This window comes from Ovis aries, chromosome 5 (genome assembly GCF_016772045.2).
Source record: "Ovis aries strain OAR_USU_Benz2616 breed Rambouillet chromosome 5, ARS-UI_Ramb_v3.0, whole genome shotgun sequence".
Classification (NCBI taxonomy): Eukaryota; Metazoa; Chordata; class Mammalia; order Artiodactyla; family Bovidae; genus Ovis; species Ovis aries.
Genome location: NC_056058.1, coordinates 25,114,253 through 25,137,788, shown reverse-complemented (window position 1 = coordinate 25,137,788; position 23,536 = coordinate 25,114,253). Strand labels below are relative to the sequence as shown.

The 23,536-nt window shown below is 42.9% G+C and overlaps 1 protein-coding gene across 8 annotated transcripts in view; it reads left to right on the top strand.

Moving 5' to 3' along the window:
- The window catches only part of GRAMD2B (GRAM domain containing 2B), a 121,655-nt gene that overhangs the window by 79,557 nt on the left and 18,562 nt on the right, over nucleotides 1-23,536 (top strand). For all 8 annotated transcript variants that reach the window (XM_042250291.1, XM_060415653.1, XM_042250290.1 and 5 more), the window contains exons 2-6: nucleotides 12,703-12,822; nucleotides 15,747-15,858; nucleotides 18,125-18,191; nucleotides 19,111-19,214; nucleotides 23,067-23,162. In XM_042250291.1, coding sequence (XP_042106225.1) covers nucleotides 12,703-12,822; nucleotides 15,747-15,858; nucleotides 18,125-18,191; nucleotides 19,111-19,214; nucleotides 23,067-23,162 — 499 coding nt within the window. The remainder of the gene's footprint in view (nucleotides 1-12,702; nucleotides 12,823-15,746; nucleotides 15,859-18,124; nucleotides 18,192-19,110; nucleotides 19,215-23,066; nucleotides 23,163-23,536) is intronic.

Below are 23,536 nucleotides of genomic sequence, written 5' to 3'. Positions count from 1 at the left end.
TCAAGAGGCTCTTTAGTTCCTCTTCACTTTCTGCCGTAAGGGTGGTATCATCTGCATATCTGAGGTTATTGATATTTCTCCCAGCAATGTTGATTCCAGCTTGTGCTTCCTCCAGCCCAGCATTTCTCATGATGTACTCTGCATATAAGTTAAACAAGCAGGGTGACAATACACAGCCTTGAAGTAGTCCTTTTCCTATTTGAAACTAGTCTGTTGTTCCATGTCCAGTTCTAACTGTTGCTTCCCAACCTGCATACAGATTTCTCAGGAGGCAGGTCAGGTGGTCTGATATTCTCATCTCTTTCAGAACTTTCCAGTTTGTTGTGATCCACACAGTCAAAGGCTTTGGCATAGTCAATAAAGCAGAAGTAGATGTTTTTGGAACTCTCTTGTTTTTTCAATGATCCAAAGGATCAATTTGATCTCTGGTTCCTCTGCCTTTTCTAAATCTTGTGCGTCTTGAACAGCACAAACAAAACCTTGTGCACACCAGGACCCAGGAGAAAGGTGCTGTGACCCCACAAGAGACTGACCTAGACTTCCCCATGAGTGTCCAAGAGTCTCCAGCGGAGGCGTGGGTCAATGGTGGCCCCCCTGAGCAGGATTGGGGGCACTGAGTGCAGCAGTGCCTGTACCAGCCATTATCTTCATTGCCTCCACCATAGTTTACCCTCAGGTCAAACAACAGGGAGGGAACACGGCCCCGCCCATCAACAGAAAATTGGATTAGATTTACTGAGTGTGGCCCCGCCCATCAGTACAAGACCCAGTTTCCCCCTCAGTCCCCCTCAATCAGGAAGCTTCCATAAGCCTCTTATCCTTATCCATCAGAGGGCAGACAGAATGAAAACCATAATCACAAAAAGAAAGAAAGTGAAAGTGAAGTCCCTCAGTCATGTCTTTGCCACCCCATGGACTGTAGCCTACCAGGCTCCTCCATGCATGGAATTTTCCAGGCAAGAGTACTGGAGTGGGTTTCCATTTCCTTCTCCAGGGGATCTTCCCAACCCAGGGATCAAACCTGGGTCTCCCGCATTGCTGGCAGACACTTTACCATCTGAGCCACCTGGGAAGCTCCCGAGGTCCAGCCTCAGCAGAGTCCAGGGATATCCTCAGGATGAACGATGTCGGCAAATGAAGAAAGATAGAGAAAGAGAGAAGGAAAGAATGACACGGGGTGACCAAGCTTCCGTGAGCGAGGCCCGTCACTTTATTTTCAGAGAGGGCTTTTATACCCTGAGTTGTACATACAGCAAGGTGAAAAATGCAGAGTCGACTCAACATTCCATCAGTATTAACTTTTATCGATACCAGGTTCCTTCCTGCAAGAGTCTTATTTTTTGTACATTATCTTCTGGCCTGGAGGCCTGTTGATATTTTATGACCTCTTTTTGATAAAGGTTGGTCAGCCAGAACAATAATTTTCCCTTGAAGTGTTTCTTCTTAAATTCCTAGCCTGCGTCACCCTTAAAGTACAGTTACATTTTTATGGAGCAAAGATTCACTGGGTTACAGCAAAGAAAGAACTTATTAACTCAAAGCCTAATGTTGCTAATGCTAAGGCTGCTCCTTGTTTTTTCTACATCCTGACTATATGCACTCCCAGGAACACAATGGATAAAGGATGTGAGAACTTGGCAGCAAATATTGGCTTAACAATGTTGCAAGAGTCTGGATAAACCTGCCAAGTAAGCTAGAATACTAACAGGGGGTTTGAATTGAAACACTCTTATCTTGTCCAGACTTATTAACTAAAGCCCTAAGTTAACTCTTTCCAGAGAAAGGTGGACGGGAACAGCCCCCTGTTAATGTCAGAAGAGTTGGTGAAAGACATAAAATAGTAAGACAGACAGATTCTGGTTTTGCAGTAGATGCTTGAGCAGCTCCAGGGGGTCCATCGAGTCCTGAGGCCTTGCTTATCAGGACTCTTCCCCATGACCTTGTCATGGGTGGGATGGCCCAGGGAGTCCCTCGAGTCCTGCATGGGTGGGATCTCCAGTGCTGGCTCCCAGCAGGAAGCCACCATCACAGAAAACTAATCAAACTGATCACATGACTGCAGCCTTATCTAACTTGGTGTAACTATGAGCCATGCCATGTAGGGTCACCCAAGACAGATTGGTCATGGTGGAGAGTTCTGTCAAAACGTGGTCCACTGGAAAAGGGAATGGCACACCACTTCAGTATTCTTGCCTTGAGAACCCCATGAACAGTATGAAAAGGCAAAAAGATAGAAAACTGAAAGATGAACTCCCCAGGTCGGTAGGTGCCCAATATGCTCCTGGAGAACAGTGGGGAAATAACTCCAGAAAGAATGAAGAGACGGAGCCAAAGCAAAAACAACACCCAGTTGTGGATGTGACTGCTGATGGAAATAAAGTCTAATGCTGTAAAGAACAATATTGCATAGAAACTTGGAATGTTAGATCCATGAATCAAGGCAAATTGGAAGTGGTCAAACAGGAGATGGCAAGAGTGAACGTCGACATTTTAGGAATCAGTGAACTAAAATGGACTGGAATGGGTGAATTTAACTCAGATGACCATTATATCTACTGCTGTGGGCAAGAATCCCTTAGAAGAAATGGAGTAGCCTTCATAGTCAACAAGAGTCTGAAATGCAGTACTTGGATGCAATCTCAAAAACGACAGAATGATCTCTGTTCATTTCCAAGGCAAACCATTCAGTATCACAGTAATCCAAGTCTATGCCCTAAAGAGTAATGCTGAAAATAGAATTGGGAGTAGGTATAAAGGTAGGAATGAATCATATGATTGTTCATGGAACCAGCTTAAAGGGCCATGTTGGGGCCAGTTGGTGGTCTGTGCTCAGCCATTCCTTCAGCCCTGATATTGCAGCTGAGATTTAGAGCTTCCCTGATAGCTGAGTTGGTAAAGAATCTGCCTGCAATGCAGGAGACCCTGGTTCAATTTCTGGGTCGGGAAGATCCACTGGAGAACGTATAGGCTACCTACTCCAGTATTCTTGGGCATCTCTTGTGGCTCAGCTGGTGAATCTGCCTGCAATGCAGGATACCTAGGTTTGATCCCTGGGTTGGGAAGATCCCCTGGAGAAGGGAAAGGCTACCCACTCCAGTATTCTTGCCTGGAGAATTCCATGGACTGTATAGTCCATGGGGTCCACAAAGAGTCGGACACGACTGAGCATCTTTCACTTTCACTCCCTATTGCGGTGTGCTTGGGACTCAACAGAAATTATTTCCAACTGACAGAAACCTTCCTCTGTGAAGACAGTATCTTTTTGTTGTTATTCTCTGGGCTCTGCTGGTTTTCATATATAGTTTTTTACCTGCTGCCAATATATGTCTATTATATGGCAAACTAGATTTGCAAAATCACTCCCGCAAAACTACAGTTCTTCTTGTGTTCCCTGTAACTAGCCCTGGTGGTACTGATCTTCTCCACTCCCCAGCTAAGGTTTGGGTTATCTTGGATGTTCCTCTCCGTTGCTTGTTCTCCCACTCGACCCGGTGTTATCTCTCAATTCTCTCTCTAGTGTCTGCCTCTCTGGAGGTCAAGCTCCTCCCCCATCTGCCTCTCTGTGTTCTCACTGTCTCCAGCCCCCACCTGCGCCCATTCCCTGTTCTTGTACATTGATGCAAGTGTAACCCTCCATGAGCATGTCTATCATCAGGCCCCTTGTATGTGCCAGAAGAGTAAGCACTGAGTAACATCTCATCTTCATCGTTTCATCCCTTCTGTCTAGAAATCTTTGATTAATCCCCACTGCCAACTAAATAAAGTCTGAACACAGCCCTCTCTCATTAAGAACCAAACTTAACAACAGTTTAATTTGCTTCTTTCTGCTGCCTTACTCCAGAAAAAAAAAAAAAAAAAACTGCTAAGTTTTTCATCTGCCTCCCCAATAACTTTTAACTGTGTTTGATTTTAGTGGTAGTGTTACTTCATTATCTATAAAAATGTATGCATCCTGTTCTCTCTTGCTTACTAATTCTCTGCTTTCTCTCTCAGCTTCCTGTTTTGATGGAACATAAGTGTCAACTCATTTATGCTTACTTCCCTGCTTGCCTCTCTTCTGCATATCACTTTCTCCTTCCTATTTTCATGCATTTGCCTCTTAAAAAAAACACCATGACCAAAATATCTTGTGAAGTTAATTTTACTCCCAACTTTTTAGAATAAGAAGTTCTTTGACCTCTTCTTTGACCTCTTTATCACTCATACTTTTTGTTTAATAATACGTTCTCCTTTTTTTTTTCTGTTTAGAATTCCTGTTCATTTGATATAGAAGTACCTGGCTTAAACATGTCTTGTTTTTCCCTCTTACATTTTCTCTTTTCAAGTTTCTGTATCCTGATGCTGTTTTCCAACCCTTTGATTACATAAATAGGTCTCATTCAGTTCAGTTCAGTTTAGTCGCTCAGTTGTGTCTGACTCTTTGCAACCCCATGGACTGCAGCACACCAGGCCTCCCTGTCCATCACCAACTCCTGCAGTTTACTCATGCCCATGAGTCAGTGATGCCATTCAACCATCTCATCCTCTGTCATCCCTTCTCCTCCCAGCTTCAGTCTTTCCAAGCATCAGGGTCTTGTTCTTGTTCAGGGTCTTCTTCACATCAGGTGGCCAAAGTATTGGAGTTTCAGCTTCAACATCAGTCCTTCCAGTGAATATTCAGAACTGATTTCCTTTAGGATGTTTGGATCTCTTCACAGGCCGGGTGACTCTCGAGTCTTCTCCAACACCACAGTTCAAAAGCATCAATTCTTTTGTGCTCAGCTTTCTTTATAGTCTACCTCTCAATCCATACGTGACTACTGGAAAAACCATAGCCTTGACTCAGTGGACCTTTGTTGGCAAAGTAATGTCTCTACTTTTTAACAAGCTGTCTAGGTTGGTCATAACTTTCCTTCCATTGAGTAACCATCTTTTAATTTCATGGCTGAATTCATCATCTGCAGTGATTTTGGAGCCCCCCAAAATGAAGTTTGCCACTGTTTCCACTGTTTCTCCATCTATTTGCCATGAAGTGATGGGACCGGATGCCATGATCTTTGTTTTCTGAATGTTGAGCTTTAAGCCAACATTTTCACTCTCCTTTTTCATTTTCATCAAGAGCCTCTTTAGTTCTTTTTCACTTTCTGCCATAAGGGTAGTGTCATCTGCATATCCGAGATTATTGAGATTTCTCCTGGCAATCTTGGTTCCAGCTTGTGGTTCATCCAACCCAGCATTTCTCATGATGTACTTTGCATATAAGTTAAATAAGCAGGGTGACAATATACAGCCTTGACGTACTCCTTTTCCTATTTGGAACCAGTATGTTGTTCCATGTCTAGTTCTAACTGTTGCTTCCTGGCCTGCATACAGGTTTCTCAAGAGGCAGGTCAGGTGGTCTGGTATTCCCATCTCTTTCAGAATTTTCCGCAGTTTATTGTGATCCACACAGTCAAAGGCTTTGGTGTAGTCAATAAAGCAGAAATAGATGTTTTTTGGAACTGTCTTGCTTTTTCGATGATCCAGTGGATGTTGGCAATTTGATCTCTGGTTCCTCTGCCTTTTCTAAAACCACTTGAACATCTGGAAGTTCACAGTTCACATATTGTTGAAACCTGGCTTGGAGAATTTTGAGCATCACTTTACTAGCGTATGAGATGAGTGCAGTTGTGCAGTAGTTTGAGCATTCTTTGGCATTGCCTTTCTTTGGGATTGGAATGAAAACTGACCTTTTCCAGTCCTGTGGCCACTGCTGAGTTTTCCAAATTTGCTGACATATTGAGTGCAGCACTTTCACAGCATCATCTTTCAGGATTTGAAATAGGTCAACTGGAATTCCATCATCTCCAATAGCTTTGTTCATTGTGATGCTTTCTAAGGCCCACTTGACTTCACATTCCAGGATGTCTGGCTCTAGATGAATGATCACACCATCGTGATTATCTTGGTCATGAAGATCTTTTTTGTACAGTTCTGTGTGTTCTTGCCACCTCTTAATACCTTCTGCTTCTGTTAGGTCCATACCATTTCTGTCCTTTATCGAGCCCATCTTTGCATGAAATGTTCCCTTGGTATCTCTGATTTTCTTGAAGAGGTCTCTAGCCTTTCCCATTCTATTGTTTTCCTCCATTTCTTTGCATTGATCGCTGAGGAAGGCTTTCTTATCTCTCCTTGCTATTCTTTGGAACTCTGTATTCAGGTGGGTATATCTTTCCTTTTCTCCTTTGCTTTTCGCTTCTCTTTTCACAGCTATTTGTACGTCCTCCCCAGACAGCCATTTTGCTGTTTTGCATTTCTTTTCCATGGGGATGGTCTTGATCCCTGTCTCCTGTACAGTGTCATGAACCTCCGTCCATAGTTCATCAGGCACTCTATCTATCAGGTCTAGTCCCTTAAATCTATTTCTCACTTCCACTGTATAATCATAAGGGATTTGATTTAGGTCATACCTGAATGATCTAGTGGTTTTCCCTACTTTCTTCCATTTAAGTCTGAATTTGGCAATAAGGAGTTCATGATCTGAGCCACAGTCAGCTCCTGGTCCTGTTTTCGCTGACTGTATAGAGCTTCTCCATCTTTGGCTGCAAAGAATATAATCAGTCTGATTTCGGTGTTGACCATCTGGTGATGTCCATGTGTGGAGTCTTCTCTGTGTTCTTAGAAGAGTGTGTTTGCTATGAACAGTGCGTTCTCTTGGCAAAACTATTACCCTTTGACCTGTTTCATTCTGTACTCCATGGCCAAGTTTACCTGTTACTCCAGTTGTTTCTTGAGAACGTAATATTTGAGTAATGGCCTGAAGGAAAGGAGCGAGAAAATCATGTGTTGCCCTTTATGGGGACAACAGCACTCCAGGCAGAGGGAACATCCAGGGCACAGATGTTCTTGTGGGAGCATAAACTGAGAAAAGGGGGTTAAAGGAATCTGGAGGGACAGAGAGGGCAGATCAGCAAGTGCTTTGTAGGCTATTAAGGATTTGAACTCAGTCCTTTTGCATAATACTGTGGTCTGTTTTATGAGTTCTGTCTTCTCTCAGAAGATATTAATTAGAAGGTTTTGGGTTTCTGTTTTTCTTGTTTGCTTGTTTATTTTCTTTTGTTCTCTGAAGTCAGTTTTCCAGGGGTTTTACCTTCTTGTTAGTTTATCCTGGTCTTTTCTTTGAGACTTCAGATTTTCTTCAAGGGTCTAGCAATCCTTTACTGTCATTTCATATGTAAGAATGAGGGACTGGTGGGTGGTGGGGGGTCAGATGAGGAATTAGCGTAGTTCAGTAGAACATGGATAGGAAATTGGTACTTAGCTTGGGACCACTTTGTTCAAAATGGAAAGAAGAGAAAGGATTTATTCTGGGGTTTCAGCCTCCAAACTAGGTACCCTGATTTTCTGCTGCTAAGTTATTCATTTTTTTAAATTGACAACCTTTCGAGGGCAAGGGTGGGATGATTTGGAAGAATGGCATTGAAACATGTATATTATCATATGTGAAATGAATCGCCAGTCCAGGTTCGATGCATGAGAAAGGGTGCTTGGGGCTGGTGCACTGGGATGACTCAGAGGGATGGGATGGGGGGAGGCGGGAGGGGGTTTCAGGATGGGGAACACATGTACACCTGTGGCGGATTCACATCAATGTATGGCAAAACCAATACAATATTGTAAAGTAATTAGCCTCCAATTAAAATAAATAAATTTATATTAAAAAAATAAATTGACAACCTTTCTAAATTTTTTTTTTTTCTCACAAGCTGAGCAGCTGACTATCTGACATTTTGGTGTCGAGGTCAGGCAGAGGGTGATAGTGAGGTGGAGGATGGGCAGAGATTTGAGCACCCACACACACACCTTTAATTTTGTTTAATGTTTTCCACACTTCTTACATCCTCCTCTTATAGCACCTTATTGGACACTGAGAAACAGGTTACTATTCTCTTGTCTTCCATGGATGCCCAAATTCTAAAATGCAGCTGCCTCTGCTTTGCCGCATGAGTTCATGTTGTACTTCGCTTTCATTTTCCAGATATGTGGGGAAATGACTCTTCTGTGGACAGTCTCCCACCATCATTGTAAGCAGGATTATTATTTCTCATTTAACAGGCCTCAGAAAGAAGAGGCAAACATCTGTGCTCCTGTTCTCCATCCTGAACTGAAAGCCTGTCAGGTTTCATCACAGGTTTTGCTGAAACCAAAGAATACTATATTTTTGGCTTTTCTTTTTGAAATCTGCCAGTAAGCCTATCAAGAAAAAAGGAAAAGTTAATTTGTCATTAATGTTTTATTTTAACATTATGCTGACCTCTAATATCCATTTAACTTTTCTAAGTGTGTATTTATTTAAAAAGTCAATTCTAGGATATTGCCAAGAATTTGCTGATGCAGTTATGATCAGAATTGTTTTTATCAGCAGCCCATCAGAAAAATTGGCAAAATGTACATACAAACAGCTAATTTGCAAAACAGGAAATAAAGAACACACATATGAAAATACACTCAACCTTACTCATCAGAAGAGAAATGTAAATCAAATCAAAAGTATAATGGGATTTTTTTTTTTTGTCTCACATTTGCAGAGATCAAAAATTTTAACAGTTTAAAAAGAAAACTTTAACACTAGTCACTGGTAAAGTTGTTATGCTCTGTGCTAGGTACCTGCTAGGCACTCTGGATTATTCTTTTAAGTTTAACACTTTGGTAGAAATGTGTAAACTCTGATACATATTATGGGTGTGAGTCACAAAACCTTTACTAAAGGCAGTTTGGCAGTAACTGTAAAAATTTTTTTTGTGTACATTTTAACACAGCAGTTTCATTTCCAGGAAATTATCCCATGGATGTATTCACCCATAACATACGAGGACATTTTTAGTAATGTCTGTATTTATGATAAGACTGAAATCACCCAAATGCCCATAAATAAGGAACTGGTTAAATTATTGTTAAACATTACAGTGGAACTCTATGCTGTCATTAAAAAGAATGAGGAAGCTATATGGGTACTAATAGGAAAAGAGTACCAGAGAATCGTAAGTTGGAAAAAAAAGGGGTCAGGGGTATAGCGTAGCATGCTATCACTTGTGCTTAAAACACACACACTCGTATGCACTCAGATTCCCTGGAAGGATACACAGGAGCTGGGAACAGTAGGTGCCTCTGGAGAGAAACAGGGTGACCACAAAACAGGGGTGGGCACAAGAAAGGTTTGTTTTTCCGTTTGTAACTTTGAATTGTATTGTTGTGCTTCTAGTACCTCTTCAGGAATAAATATGTCAGTAGATAAATACAATGTAAATTTTCCAGATAAAGATATACTTGCATCAGAATTGTAAATGAAAGACCGTTCTTCCTGACTTACAAAAATCTAGTTTGCTCCCAGACTAGACTGAGTTTGCTTTGCGCTTGGGAGAGGCTAAGAGGTCCTGGAGAGGTACTGATTTCCATCACCAGCTCCTGCGCCTTGTGCACCCCACGCTGCTTTCTGCTGCGGTTACTATGATGCTCTGTTTGCCATATGGCTACAGCCCAGGGGTCCCCAGAGTCCTCCTCTGTCCCTACAGCCCATTCCTCTGCTTCCCAAGTACTGCCACTCTTGCCCACCGGCCACGGGGTCACCAAGCAGGCAGCATACTAGGAACAAGTCTGAGGCTACAGATCTTGGCAAGTCCAGGGGCAGCCTGGTTTTCAGCACAGGGTTCCAGTGTCACCGTGCTTTCACAGACCTGCCCTTAATCATGACCGTCCGATTTCTAGGACTTTATTTTCTGGTGAAACATATGCTATCTTCAAGTCACTTCTTAACCTTTGTTGGGCAAGACTGCTTTCGAGAAATGATAATCAGGGAGTTTTTTAAATGATAGTGGATGTAAAACTATCTCACTGGTACTACCATAAAGGAATTTAGTGACCTTTTTTATGACCAAGCTTAGACTAACTTAACTTGAAGGGAGACAAACACAGGTTTATCACTGTAGTTAGGAAGGAACACAGCTTCCTGGACTGAACCAAAGTGAGGCACTTGTTTGCATGTATCTGAGATACAGTATAATCATTCACCTGAGACAGAACCTAATCATCACTGAGATGTGATGGTGCCTGAGTACAACACAGCCTCAGCAGGAGAGGCAAAGAGCCTGGGAGATAGATACGACAGGAGAGAGGTGTTGAGTTTACTCTAAACTCAGAGAGAGACTTTCCAGGAGGAATAATAGTGGACTCCACATAAAAATTCTAATTCTGAAACATTGTGAAGTCTGAATCAACTCATCATCAAACTAATGAGGTCTAGGAAGTAAGGAATATCAGACTGTTGATAGGGATTGTCAACCTGTTTTTTTAATTTATAGATTGTGTAACAGTGTGTGGCAGTGTATTATTGAAACCGTCACTGGTTTCAGTGTGGTAGCTGGTAATACATATGCTATTGCCTAGCAGGTAAAGTCAGGCTTGGTTAGTATAAGTATGTCTGTCTTATCTCCCAAGCATTGCCACCCTTGTCTATCAGATGGCAATTGCTCAGAAACTCCCTACTGAGAAGCTTTCAGGGCCCATAACTGATGCTTAAATTGGGTTCGAGACTGGAGAAGAAATAACCTGCTAATACCAGGTGAAGATGGATCCCCTGTTCCCAGCATCTTCTCCCGCTTCTCTGCTTCCTTAAAACTGAAACTCATTTATCCATCTCACCAGCAGGGCCAGTAGGGACCCATAAACAAGCATTTGTTGAGAGAAAAGGATCATTGACTTGGCTTTTTTTTTTTTTTTTCAGTTAATTCTTATAGTCAGTGTCCTTGAAAGAACCTTATCTTCTTGTTTCTGGTTTGTTTGTTTTGTTTTGTTTTTTAAACTGATTTCCTTGTTTTCATGATTTAAGTGAGACCTGTTATTTCATCTGCCTTGTCAGTGAGAGTTTAGCTTCACTGACGGTAACTTTATAGTGCCTGAGAGGCGCTGAGGAAGTGGTTTCTTTCTTCCCCTGCGCCCTCCTCACTCAAGCACAGGCAAGTCTCTGCTTTTCAGATTCTAGCTGTTAGAGTCTGCTGCTGACAAGACGACCTCTGGGATAAGGGGTGCCTCCAAGAATCATGTTAGGAATTAGCTTGCTTGAGTTTCCTTAGCGTCTTTGAGTAAACAAAAACCCCAAATTGAATTGGCCCATAGATGAATTGCACTTCCGCTTTAGACATTAGAGAATCAATAATTGTCAATCCCATATTGATCAACACTGGCAAGTGACCACAGTAAGCAAAATGCTTCCTCTACATCTTGGCACTGGGCTCTTTCTGCCCAGAGCAAGGGGCACTGTTTCTCTGGCAGGCCATGTGTCCACAGGGCCACAGTCAGACAGACAGCACCTTTTCCTGGGTGCCTTTGACTGGGCATGGCTCTTTCTGAGTCCACAAAGGTGCTGTGCAGGATGGGCCTGAATCTGACCCTTCAGAGAACTTGGTAAATATTTGAAGGAATGCTGAAGTGGATTATTGGAGTTCCACACACACTTTGTCTCCCTACTTCAAGAGGGACTCTCAAGTGGATTTCTTTTTCTTTTTTTGGTTTATTCAATTTCCTTGACTAGGTTGTGGGAACTTTTTTCCTGTGTTCACCACACTGGCCCTCCTCCATCCATTAATGGTTCAGTGTGCGGCCCTCTGACTTACTGTCCCCTCTTCTCCCTCTTTCACCAAGGTCAGACCTAGTTTTCCAAAAGCCCATTAAGCATGATTACGTACCAGCACTGTCCTAGACCCTGAGGTCAATATAAAGATCAGTGAGATTTTCACCCCAGCCTGGGGCTGCCACATCACAGAACTAGTAAGAGGGCTCAGAGGATAGATAGGTGGTTGGGGGGATGGATGAGATGGCTGGATGGCATCACCGACTCGATGGAGGTGAGTTTGAGTAAACTCCGGGAGTTGGTGATGGACAGGGAGGCCTGGTGTGCTGTAATTCATGGGGTCGCAAAGAGTCGGACACGACTGAGCAACTGAACTGAACTGAACTGAACTGGGAGGGTGGATGAATGCAAAGAAAGAAAATTTGAGAATAGCCTTCTACACAAAGACCTCTCAGATGGACAGACCTGAGTTTGAATCCCAACTCAGACAGCTGCCAGTTCTATGAACTGGGGCGAGTCATTCACCAAGTAAGAGCCTCAGGTTCTTCCTCTGTGAAATGGGGGTAGTAATTCCCACCTAGCCTGGTGTGGATTAGAGATAGTAATTGCTGAGAGAGGCACTTGGTGAAATTAGCAACCACCCAAGCCAAGTCCTGTAGGACTACAACAAAAGGTGATAAGTGACGTAAGTGCAAACAAAACGGGTGGGGGCTCCCGGGAGACAACTCACACCTGGCAGGAGGCCACACGTGAGCAGGTTCAGGAGGCCCTCCCAGCCTCCAGGTGATCTGCCACCTCCGTGCTGGGCAGGGCTGAGCCGGGCAGTACAGGGCTCATGGGCCACAGACCTGGGAGCCTGCGAGTCCCTGCAAAGCCGGACATTTACCCACACATAAACCTGCAGGTGTATCTGAAGCCAGCATGACCCAGAGCTCCTCCTCCTCTGGCACCAGTGGAGGGGCCAGAATGGAGGGATGGGAAGGGCACAGCTGTCCTTGTTGACTTCAGCCTGTCGCAGGATTGAAGATCATTCCACTCTCAGAAAAGTGAGGTCACGTCATCGTCTTTGCCTCCTCCCCACCCTGGATGTCTAAGGTGAAGCGTTTTCTCTTCCCCAGCTCAGAGGCTGAGAATGGCGTGGAGGAGAGGAAGAAGGTATGCAGGTCACCAGCGGCGCTGTCTCCCACCCCGTCCAGCGAGGCCGAGCCCCAGGACCAGAAGAGAACCATTTCCCTGCGGTGAGTCCTCACATGACCCCCTCCATTTTTTTGGCTTTTCAGAGGGAGGGGTTGCTGGAAAGAGCTGGTATTTCTAGTTGTATGGTGGTGGCTAAGACGGAAGCTCTCCTACAGGCAGGGAACACCCCTGAGAAAGAAGCGAGGTGTTTTTCCTTCACATCCAGGCACTGGCATCTGCTTTCTCTCTGAGCTCTTCCTAGCTCTTCTCCTTCCTGCCCCAGGCTTCTGCAAACTTTCTGCCCCTTTCTTAAGCACTGATTTTGCTACGTAATAAAGCCTGGGTGGCCCCCTCTCTGGCACAGAGTTAGAAAGCACCTGGAAAGACTGGCAGGGTTACTGATGAGGCCACCCCAGCTGAATTGTGTGCTCAGCCTATGGGTGTACACAGCTGCTGTCTCACTTCCCTGACAGCTGCAGAAATGAGAGGAGGGGAAAAAACCTTGCCTGGGATCCCTGGGCAGGGTGTGCACTGCCTGTTTCCAGGGGCCAGTGCTGGAAACCAGGCTCAGTTTGATCATGGGGCTGTGAGGAGAGAGGAGGTTTGAGACGTGGACCTCTGCTCCCATTACTCTCAGGGGCACCAATTATGTGCTTTTTTTCACATGGAAGGAAGAAGTAGGAATTTCAAGTTGCTTTTCTGCCCTTAAAGGAAAATGGTTAAGCCAACAATCAATCACAAGTAACTCTGGCCGTTCATCTACACCGAGTGGAGTGATAGCTCTCTTCCTCTTATAAGAACTGTCAGAACTGCTGCCTTCTACGACTTTGGGCCTCTGCTAAAGGATGATTCAATAACTCCTACTTTTCCCTTCCTTCCTGGCTACCCCAGCGCACATCTTCTTGCTAATCCATTCCTCACTCAGGACCAAGTATAAGTCTTTACTCTGCCCCCTGCTTTTTCTTTTCTATCACTCCCAATTCTCTCTCCGTCTTTTCTGCAAGTCTGTTTTGATGCATCTCACTTTCAACCGTTCTTTCTACAGCTGTTTTCCTGTCAGAGCATCCTGCCTTATTCAGCAAAGACATCAAGCCTGTGGTTTCTTGTCACTTCCAGCACCACTGACTGGCTGCCACGGGTGCTCTGAAATGCACTACACATGTAACTCCACCTTCCCCAGGCTTTATAGGAGACTAATACACTCATTGTCTTACACCAAGCACCAGGACTTGTGAAACTTCTCCAATGTGTGATCTGTGTAGTGCAGAGAGCTCTGCACTTGGTTGAAGGCTCTGCTCTCACTGTCTGGAAGTTCTGAATTTTTGAATAAAAATTTTTGCACTAGGCTTCAGGTCCTGCTCATAGTCATTTGTAAGAAGTGAGAAGTCGAAAAGGCACAAGGAAATCATGTGTGTAAATGAACATCCCTCCCACCCTTACTTCAGGCCAGTGCTGTGCAGACAAACCCTTCTGCCTGTGCCACTTGGAACCAAGGGCACAGCTGCCCTGCTGTCGCATTTGCTTACAGCCCGTAGTTCTTTGAAAGGTCTGATCGTTGCCTTGACAGTACCATTAACATTTATTAATTTGAATCAATAGAGGTGATAAATTCAAATTAGTCACTAATATAAATAATAGGTAATTTGACATTTGTAAAAATAGTTTTATTTTCAAGTAGAGTGAAAATGTTTACTCATAGTTGTTTTTCTTTTTAAGTAATTCCTAGAATTCTAAAGGCATTTGTATCCATAAATTGGTTCAATGGCCAGTAGTTGAATCCAAATCTCTGTGCCTTGAATTGAATGATAGGTATCTTAGACACAAACTGTTGGGGCTGGCAGAGGTCTGGGACATTGCATGGTCTCAGCCTCATAGCTGAGAAAACCAGAGCCTAAAGTCTCTCTAACTTCATTTCTGTTTCTGGGTCACACCCATATGCCCCCCCCAATTGCTTAAGAGTCTTCTTAAATTCACTTTGAACCAAACATTGTTTTTAACTGCACCTTGATCTAAAGAATCCTGTTGTGGAATCATAAATTTCATGTGCCATATTCCCCCCAAGAAACTGAAAAAGTCTGCATAATTGTATCACGAAACTTGTTCATGCATATACCTCTGAAAGTCATGCACTCAATCCACACTGACATGGCTGTGTTTTGCTGTATGGTTGAAGATGCAGATGCTCCCCAAATGGAGAAGCAGGACTGGAGTCATTTTGGAAAGAAGTCGGGGAGCTCTGACCTCTGCCCTTATGAGAACGAAGGAAGGACTTCCAAACATGGTCTTTTTTATCATGATTTTCCTTCTTTATTCCCACTCTGTGATGATCTGTCTCTCTTTTCCTCATACCCGGCTCCTGCTCATCCTGTTAGGCCCAGTATATTAAAACCAAGTTGTCCTCTTGGTCTCTTCTCTCACCTGCTGTTGGGCTTTTCGTCTCTGTATCTCCTCCTAACGCCTGTGATAGGCATTGTTTTGATGCTGTATCACATACTGCCTTTTTAAAGAGATGCTTGATGTGTGCACAGGCTCCTTAAGGATAAAAACTGTCTTGTCTGTTCTGACGCATTTAACGCAGCACCTCACTCAGTTAACACTTGTGAAGCACTGACAGAATTTTGAAACCAAATATTCTTGGATTGAACTAGAGCTGCAGCTTCTATTATTGGCCTCCAGTACTACTCTGTATACTGCTTGAAGTACTTTTGAGATGATATAATTACTTTCACAGCTCGATCAATACTTCTTTCTTCCATAAGATATGATTTCTGCAGTTTGGGATGACCAGCTGCTGAAATCACCCCGTCACCCACATCACATGCTGGGTAAATGCCCTTAGAGTACTGAGTGATCATTGATATCTAGAAGAGAAAAACCAATGAAAGGCTTTGTTGTGAGCTGGCGTGATAATTAAGATGTAGTAATAAAGTTAGTGGGTAGCATAAAAAATTTCATTTTATAGACTCCCTGGATTTTCTTTCCTCAGGTCAAAATCCAGTTTCGATGGTGCCCCTTTAGCAAATGAGAAAAGCGACTGTAAAACTGAAAGCAAGAATGACTCTAAGATTGAAAGGAAAAAGTCCTCATCTTCAAGCCAGGTAATTTAGGAATGAGATGTGGATCGTCTCAGAGGGCGAAAGGGGCATTGATTTGAAGCCAGCTGGAGGAAGGAACGCAAGGGCCAGGCCTAATGCAGGTACAGATTTAGAGAACATTGGATTTCCCAGCTGACCTTCCAGCATATGCTGAATGGTAGTGAGTCCTGCACTGTGGCCCTGTACTCTGACAAGCGCCCAGAGAGCAGGGGCCAACCCAGATTCATGTGCTTGTCTAATAATTAGCCAAGTCCAGCAGAACTGTGACATCCTTACCCTGCAGTTATAGTCTTATAAGGCATCTGTGTGAATAGAAGGCCTCCCAGGTGCACACAGAGGAGGAAAACCTGGAACAGGGTTATGATTCTTCTCCAGAAGAATATACCCAGACAGATCCGTGTCATAGAGTATGACATACTGGGGTCAACAGTTTGGGGTTTTTTGATACTTTACTCCTAAAATACTTGAATATGTGTCTCCTAACAACTAGAACAAGAAGCTGTTGACTCACCTGAGAAATTTAACTGAATAGTAAATTTATGAAAATATTACTAATGTAAAATCCATTTTCAATTTCCACAGTTGTCCTAGTAATCAGTCTTTCAGAGGTTTTTTCCCCTGCTCTCTAGAATCCAGTTGAGCCATGCATTGCATTTGTTCTTCATGTCATGTTTAATTTAGATCAGTCCCTACCTTTTTAAAATTTGATTTTTATCCACATTTTTGAAGATTTCATGGCCCAGGAGGATATTTTTAAATCAAGCATGCAGCCAAGACTCACTATAGCCATTAACAAGAAAATCTCAGCAAAGCTCTGAGAGAACACCTAGCTGTTTAAATTTTTACTGGAGTATAGTTGATTTACAGTGTTGTGTTAGTTTCTGCTGAACAGCAATGTGAATCAGTTATACATATATCCACTTTTTTAGATGCTATTCCCAGATGGGCCATTACAGAGTATTGGCGTTTCCTATGCTATACAGTAGATCCTTATTAGTTATCTGTTTCTTTATAATAGTGTGTATATATCAGTCCTAATCTCCCAATTTATGCCTCCCTCCCACCCCCACTTTCCCCACTGGTAACCGTAAGTTTTAGAACAACATCTAGCTTTAATCAGAAGGAACTTTTTGGATGCCAGACGTACTCCAAGAAGCAGCTTGAGCTAACCTACTTTATGTGAAGTGTTCATCCATGAATTAGTTGTCTCGAGGGGACTGTCTGTCATATGAATCACCTTTATGGCAAAACTAGGACCATTTATGCCATTGAGACCACTTCTAGTTTAGATAATAAATCATCAAGGGCCAATTTGTGGTATCTCTTTTCTGCTCATAAGATTCTGCCTGCTGGATGCTTTTGAAGAAGAGTGATCCTGTGGACAGAGGGCCCAGCTCTACCTCTTAGTAGATGCGTGGAGCCAGTTAAGTCCCCAGGTATCCCTGAGGCACAGGTCCCTGAACTGTGCAGTATGAACGTCAGTTCCCAGGTTATTGTGGAGCTGGGAGTGGTGTTTTGTGAATGCCCTTTATAGGCTGTAAATTGCTGTTATCATAACTGGAAACAGGTTCCTTGAAGATGAAGTGATTTGTAGCATTTCAGACTCTTGGGCCTTCTACTGCCCTGGAGAGCTAAATCTTTCTTGTGAAATCCTATTTGTCATCTACCCCAACACTGGTTAAGGAAATACCTTCACCACAGTAATAGTGATAGGGACAAACCCAGTAGCAGGTCCTGGAGATACATCACCCCCATTTAAGCCCTAGGACATCCTTCTGACGCAGGTACAGAAAACTGAGGCCCAGAGAGGTTAAGTTACTAGGGCAGGATCACATACCTCAGAAGAGGTGCAGCCAAGACTTAAACTCAGGGTCATCTGATACAGAGCTTTTAACCACTACCCTCTTCTGAGAGTACTCACTGGGATCTTGAGTGCCCTGGGATTCACTGCCTGGTGAGATTTCTGTCAGTTCTACCTCATTTCTTATTACCCTCATCCAGCCGCTTCTGCAGAAGGCTGCCCACCAGCTACTTCATGATTATAGATACATGTCCAGTCATCAGGTCACTAATCTCATTGGAAAATGAAACCTTTGTGACCTCCACTGTTTTTCCCTGAAGGACTGTGTTGGAGACTATAAGATCAGGGAGAAGAAATTCCTAAAGATTCTTTATTTAAGAGTGGGGAGACTTGTAAGTTAAAATTTGCTTATGTTTGACAAGAACGCTGAGAGCAGGGACTTCTGTCTGTGTTTTGTCTTCCTTGCAGGACAAAGCAAACATGCACTTCCACAAACTGTTTCTAGATGTCCCCACGGAGGAACCCCTGAGACAAAGTAAGTTCTGACCTGCTTTGAAAAGATGCTAATTGGTTTGGGGGGTGAAAGAGTCTGGGGACTGAATCACCAAGGGGCATAGGTTTCTGAAAGTCATGATGTGACCGTAATGCTCACCTCACTCAGCTCTCACCCAGCACCTTGAGAGATAAGAGAGTAGAATGGGGAACTGACTCCCTCCATGTGATACAGAGTTATCCCAGAGGTTTCCAGAATGTCCTCGCCTTCCATATTCGTGCTAACATGCATTGTGATTGGACTGTGCTGTTTTAGGCTAACAAGACCAAGCAAGACCAGACCGGAAGAAGGCAACACAGACCTAGGTCAACAGACATGTTGACCCCTGCATTGTTCAGGGCTCAACGGTCACGCCTGAGCACCCAACCCAGCACGCCATTCAGCAGCTGCATGGCTCCACCTGGGAGCAGAGGGACCCAGGGTTCCATTCCAGCCTCCCTCAGTACACAAATGCTAAGGCAGCGTGCTGGGTTCCTGCCATTATCTCCACACAGGAAGGTGTGGGTCATGTGCTCTTCCCACAATGAGACCATCTATTTCAAAAGAGTCATTATGACCATCCCAGGGAAGGAGGGGCAGGCAGCAGTGTCAACATTAGCACAAGGGTGACATGCCTTCCCAAACGGAGATTTTTGAAACATCGTTCTGAACTCTCATCTGCAATGACACACTTGCCTTTCTATTTTGATGTTTATACTGAAGTTTGTAAGACTTGGAATTAAAAAACAAACTCTCATCTCCATAGCTTTATTCCACTAAAGATAACTGAAAAACAGGGGAGAGATCTTTTGAGCATATGAGTGTGTTATCTCTGCCCATCCCTGAGTCATCAACAGATACACACAATTTTCATCTTAAATGGAAGTTGTAAATGATGTTATACCTGTGTATATCTTCCCAGGTTTTACGTGTGCTCTACAGAAAGAAATATTATACCAAGGGAAGCTCTTTGTCTCAGAAAACTGGATTTGTTTTCATTCCAAGGTCTTTGGAAAAGACACTAAGGTTAGTATTTTTTTTTTTTTTAAAGAAAACTAACCCTGCATTTTCTTACATATTGTTAATATTAATTGTTAAATGTAACAATGTTTATAAATATTTGTGTCATTATGATACCTTTATACCAAGTTTCCTTTACTGTAGTCCCAAATACTGCAGGTTCTAAATGCCTCTGCATGAGTACTAAGTCTCTTCAGTCGTGTCTGACTCCTTGTGACCCCATGGACTGTAGCCTGCCAGGCTCTTCTGTCCATTGGATTCTCCAGGCAAGAATAATGGAGTAGGTTGCCATGCCCTTCTCGAAGGGGTCTTCCCAACCCAGGGATAGAACCAGTGTCTCTTCTGTCTCCTGCACTGGCAGGCGGGTTCTTTACCACTAGCGCCACCTGGGAAGCCCCCTAAATGCCTCTAGATGACACAGACTTCTCTTTTTCCCTAACCTGCACTCTTTTCATTCTTTTCCTTACATACATAGATCCCTTCTAAAATCCTGCCTTAAATCCTTTTTACCAAGATGTCACCAGCACACTCAAAGTTCTTCATATGGAGGGTATGCTGTAATTTGTTTCAAAGACATACATTAAACCCAAAACAGTTCTTAAAAAAAAAAAATTTACACCATATTCACACAGTTACCATGAGAAATCTAGGCAAACAGGCATATAAATAAGCTACTTATTAGAGCTCCATTTGTCACTAGTACAAAATGAGCAGGCTTTGGAGCATTTTGGTCCTGGTCTGGGAGTCACATACAATCTCCAGTAGATGTGGACTGACATCTTTTCCTTCTCACTAAATACAAATTTGGGGGAGCAGAGTCCCATGATACCTGAGCCATTAAGGAGAAGAGCCTGAAGGAGTTGGTAGTTTTCCCAGGGTACCGCCTTTTAAACAAGGCCCTTGGGAGTTTGGTGTAAGCAAGGAAAAAGCTCGTTCCTTCCCACTGCCATTCTTTCCCTTTGAGCTATGACATAGCATCACACAGTTCAGCCAGGCCACCAGAACAAGGAGGCAAAGAAACACCTGGGGTTTGCGTGACCTTGGTGAGTTTTTAACCATTCTGATTCATGATTATGAATAAGCAACTTTTATATTCATGAAGTAGCTGATTAAAAACTCCTTTTGTTTTGACTGGTAGATATGTTTTATTTAAATACTCTCCCTAAAGCTACTGGCAGTCTTATAAATAAAAGCCATGTAACAAATATGGTGGAAATTCTTTATGTTGGTGTTGAGTCAGCAGACTAGCATCAAACATGTAATTTTTATTGTATAGAGTTGTGTTGAGATAAACATAGTTTAGATTCACAGTATTATTTGAATCAGTATAATGGAAAATGATATTGAGTAATATCACACCATGTTTCTAGATTTCTGGATTATAAGCTCTTGTGCATAGAGTGGATAAGGGGACTGATTTCTGGTTCTGTGAGATAAAGATAATTCTCAGCAACAGCGAAAGCCAACACCTCTGACCAAAGCAGCAGGGCTTGAAAACTTCAGAGAACAAAGAATTAGCCTTTGTTAAGGGATGAGAAATTCCTAAAGCCAGTAAGTGGTTTCAAGCTAATATTATTCTAGTAATGGTTTCAAAATCCCTCCTCTAGCTAAGAAAGTACTGATCAAAAAAAAAAGGATTGACATGGTTTTTTCAAGACAAGGACACATGGGGTTGCATTTGCCTGTGCTGTATCTAATCTAAGAGGTGTGGGAAGATAAGAACCACAATCGTGACTTGCACATTCCTTCCCCACTGAGGATGGTATCATGGAAACCTGGGCTTCAGTCCTCTGGCAGAACTTGCTCCCTGCCAGCAGACCTTGGCCCAATGCAATCTAGCATGAACTAGAAGGAGTCAAACAATCTGCACCAGGAAGGGGAATTTTCTAAGCACCCTACCCTGGAGGAATGTAATAATAAAGTGTAACCTTAATTTAATCAAGACCTTTTCAGCCGGTGTGTATTTTCAGATGCTAGTAAAATTAAAGGCACGTATTGCATTCCATCTAAGCTCAAACAGAGAAATGATTCATGCTTTATTTCTCCAGTGTTATCTAGTTGTCATTTTATACTAATGAAGCAACTGATTGAAAACTCCATCTTAAGCGTGTTCCATGCCTCAGATTCTGCAAAAATCCAAATTTATAGCTCTTTTCACTGTGTATTTATGTTGCTGCTGAGAATCGAAATTAGACTCATTGTTATATTATCATCTTTCTTGGAAGATACTAAGTTCTTTTCTCCAAAGTAATCCCAGTTTATCACTTCTGAATTATTTCCCCAACTTCAAAAGTTTTGTGGGTAGAGTTCTTTGATGAAATAGCTTTCTTTCCTCTAGTGTCTAATTTAGATCAGCCCCTCTTTCTTCATAATCTTCCCATCAGGGGCGGTAGAACAACTCCATCCTGTAAGCCTCAGTATGAACAGAAATATCCTAAATTTAAGCTTAAGGAAACTACAAGTTCAGTTTTGGTCATTCAAGCTGGAAGTACTAGCGTAAGGCCCTCCTCCCCCATAACTGACCTTGTTGATTTCTTTCAGAATATATAAAGCATTTTTACAAAATGTATGTTCACGTGAGTGTGTGCACCGGTGGGCGAATTCAGGCCCTTGTGGGTGGCTCTGTTTTCGGGGATCAAAGTGATATGATCCATTTTCCTTTGAGATCAAACCTGGTTGAGCTCATAAAAATCAACCAGGTTTGATTAAAATATGAGGAACATCTATTATTTGTGGCATCTGGTACATTCTTGGAGTACATTGTATAAAAAAGAACCCCTATTTTGGATCAGATTGGTTCAGATTCTATCTTTGTAACTTATTTATGACCCTGAGAAAGTCATGTGTGTTAGTCATTCAGTCATGTCCTACTCTTTGAGACCGCATGGACTGTAGCCCACCAGACTCCTCTGCCCATGGAAATCTCCAGACAAGAATGCTAGAGGGGGTAGACATTCCCTTCTCCAGGAGATTCCTGACCCAGGGATCGAACCCAGGTCTCCTGCATTGCAGGCAGATTCTTTACAGTCTGAGCCACCAGGAAAGCCCTGGTGAAAGTCACATACCTCTCTAAACAAACATCCTCATCTCTTAGAATATCTATATTATAGGAATGTCATAATTAAATGAAACTGTCATCTAGTGAATAGGTATTGTAATGGTAGCTGCTGTAATTGTCATTATTTCTTATTGTTTGAATCAGAAAAGAACTTAAGAGTTCTTTTATTTCACCCATCCTCTTTTATAAGAGACAGATGAATGACATTTTTATTGAGTGCTAGGTATTTTCCGTCTATTATCTCATTTAATTCACAGAAAATCCTGGGAAGTAGGTAAGACTGTCTCTGTAAGTCAGGGAACTGAGGCCAAGAAAGGACAGCTTACGAGGTTGGATAGGTCATGGAGATAGTAACAGAACTGAGAATTCAGGTCCCAGGATTCCTGTCCCCAAATGGGTCTGCTACACCAGTGCTTTCAGCCTTTTCCCCCAAGGACAGAGGAGAGCAGGGTGGTTGGAGATGAGCTCAGAGTGGGTAACCACAAGCATGTAACTTCTTTAGGGTCTTAGGATCACCTTTAAAATGACTGTACATTTTGCATTCTGTTCCCATGTCTAAAGATAAATGTTTCCCACCAAACCCCTCAACAGACTCAGTGATCCACACGTATCCTCCTGCTTTGCAAACACCAGATTGAGACCTCAGTGACACACCCATGCCACTCTTTAAGATTCCCTTTTCTTCATGGAGACTGAAGAGCTGGCTGTTGGCTTTATCTTTTCTTTTTCCTTTAACGGGAAGATTTGGAATGCTGCTCTGTGAAGCCTGAACCCATGTTAACTCACTGATTCTGTTTCAGATCTCGATTCCAGCTTTCTCAGTAACCTTGATAAAGAAAACCAAAACTGCCCTCCTGGTGCCAAACGCCCTGATTATAGCGACAGTCACAGACAGGGTGAGTACGCGTGGGCACCCTGCTTTGTCCTGCTCTGGGGCTCATTGCCTTAGGGGCCTCTTGCCAAGTACCAAGACCCTGAACCATAAATACCATGAATTGGGAGTTACTCTAGAAGACTAATTTTTAAAATCACAGCCTTCAGACATTTGTTTAGTGTGGTTTCCCCTGACAAGGTGATTTATTCTAATCATTGCCTATTTTGAATTTCCTGCTGACTTCATTATACTTACTTGACCAAGGTCCAAAAAATTAAAATTCTTTCCCACCTTCCCTTTGCCTAACATCTATCAGGTCAGGTCAGGCTAAAGGGATATATTTCATTTCTTTATTTTTGTTTAAAACACTACCACTGCCTTGCTTACAGGGTGAGG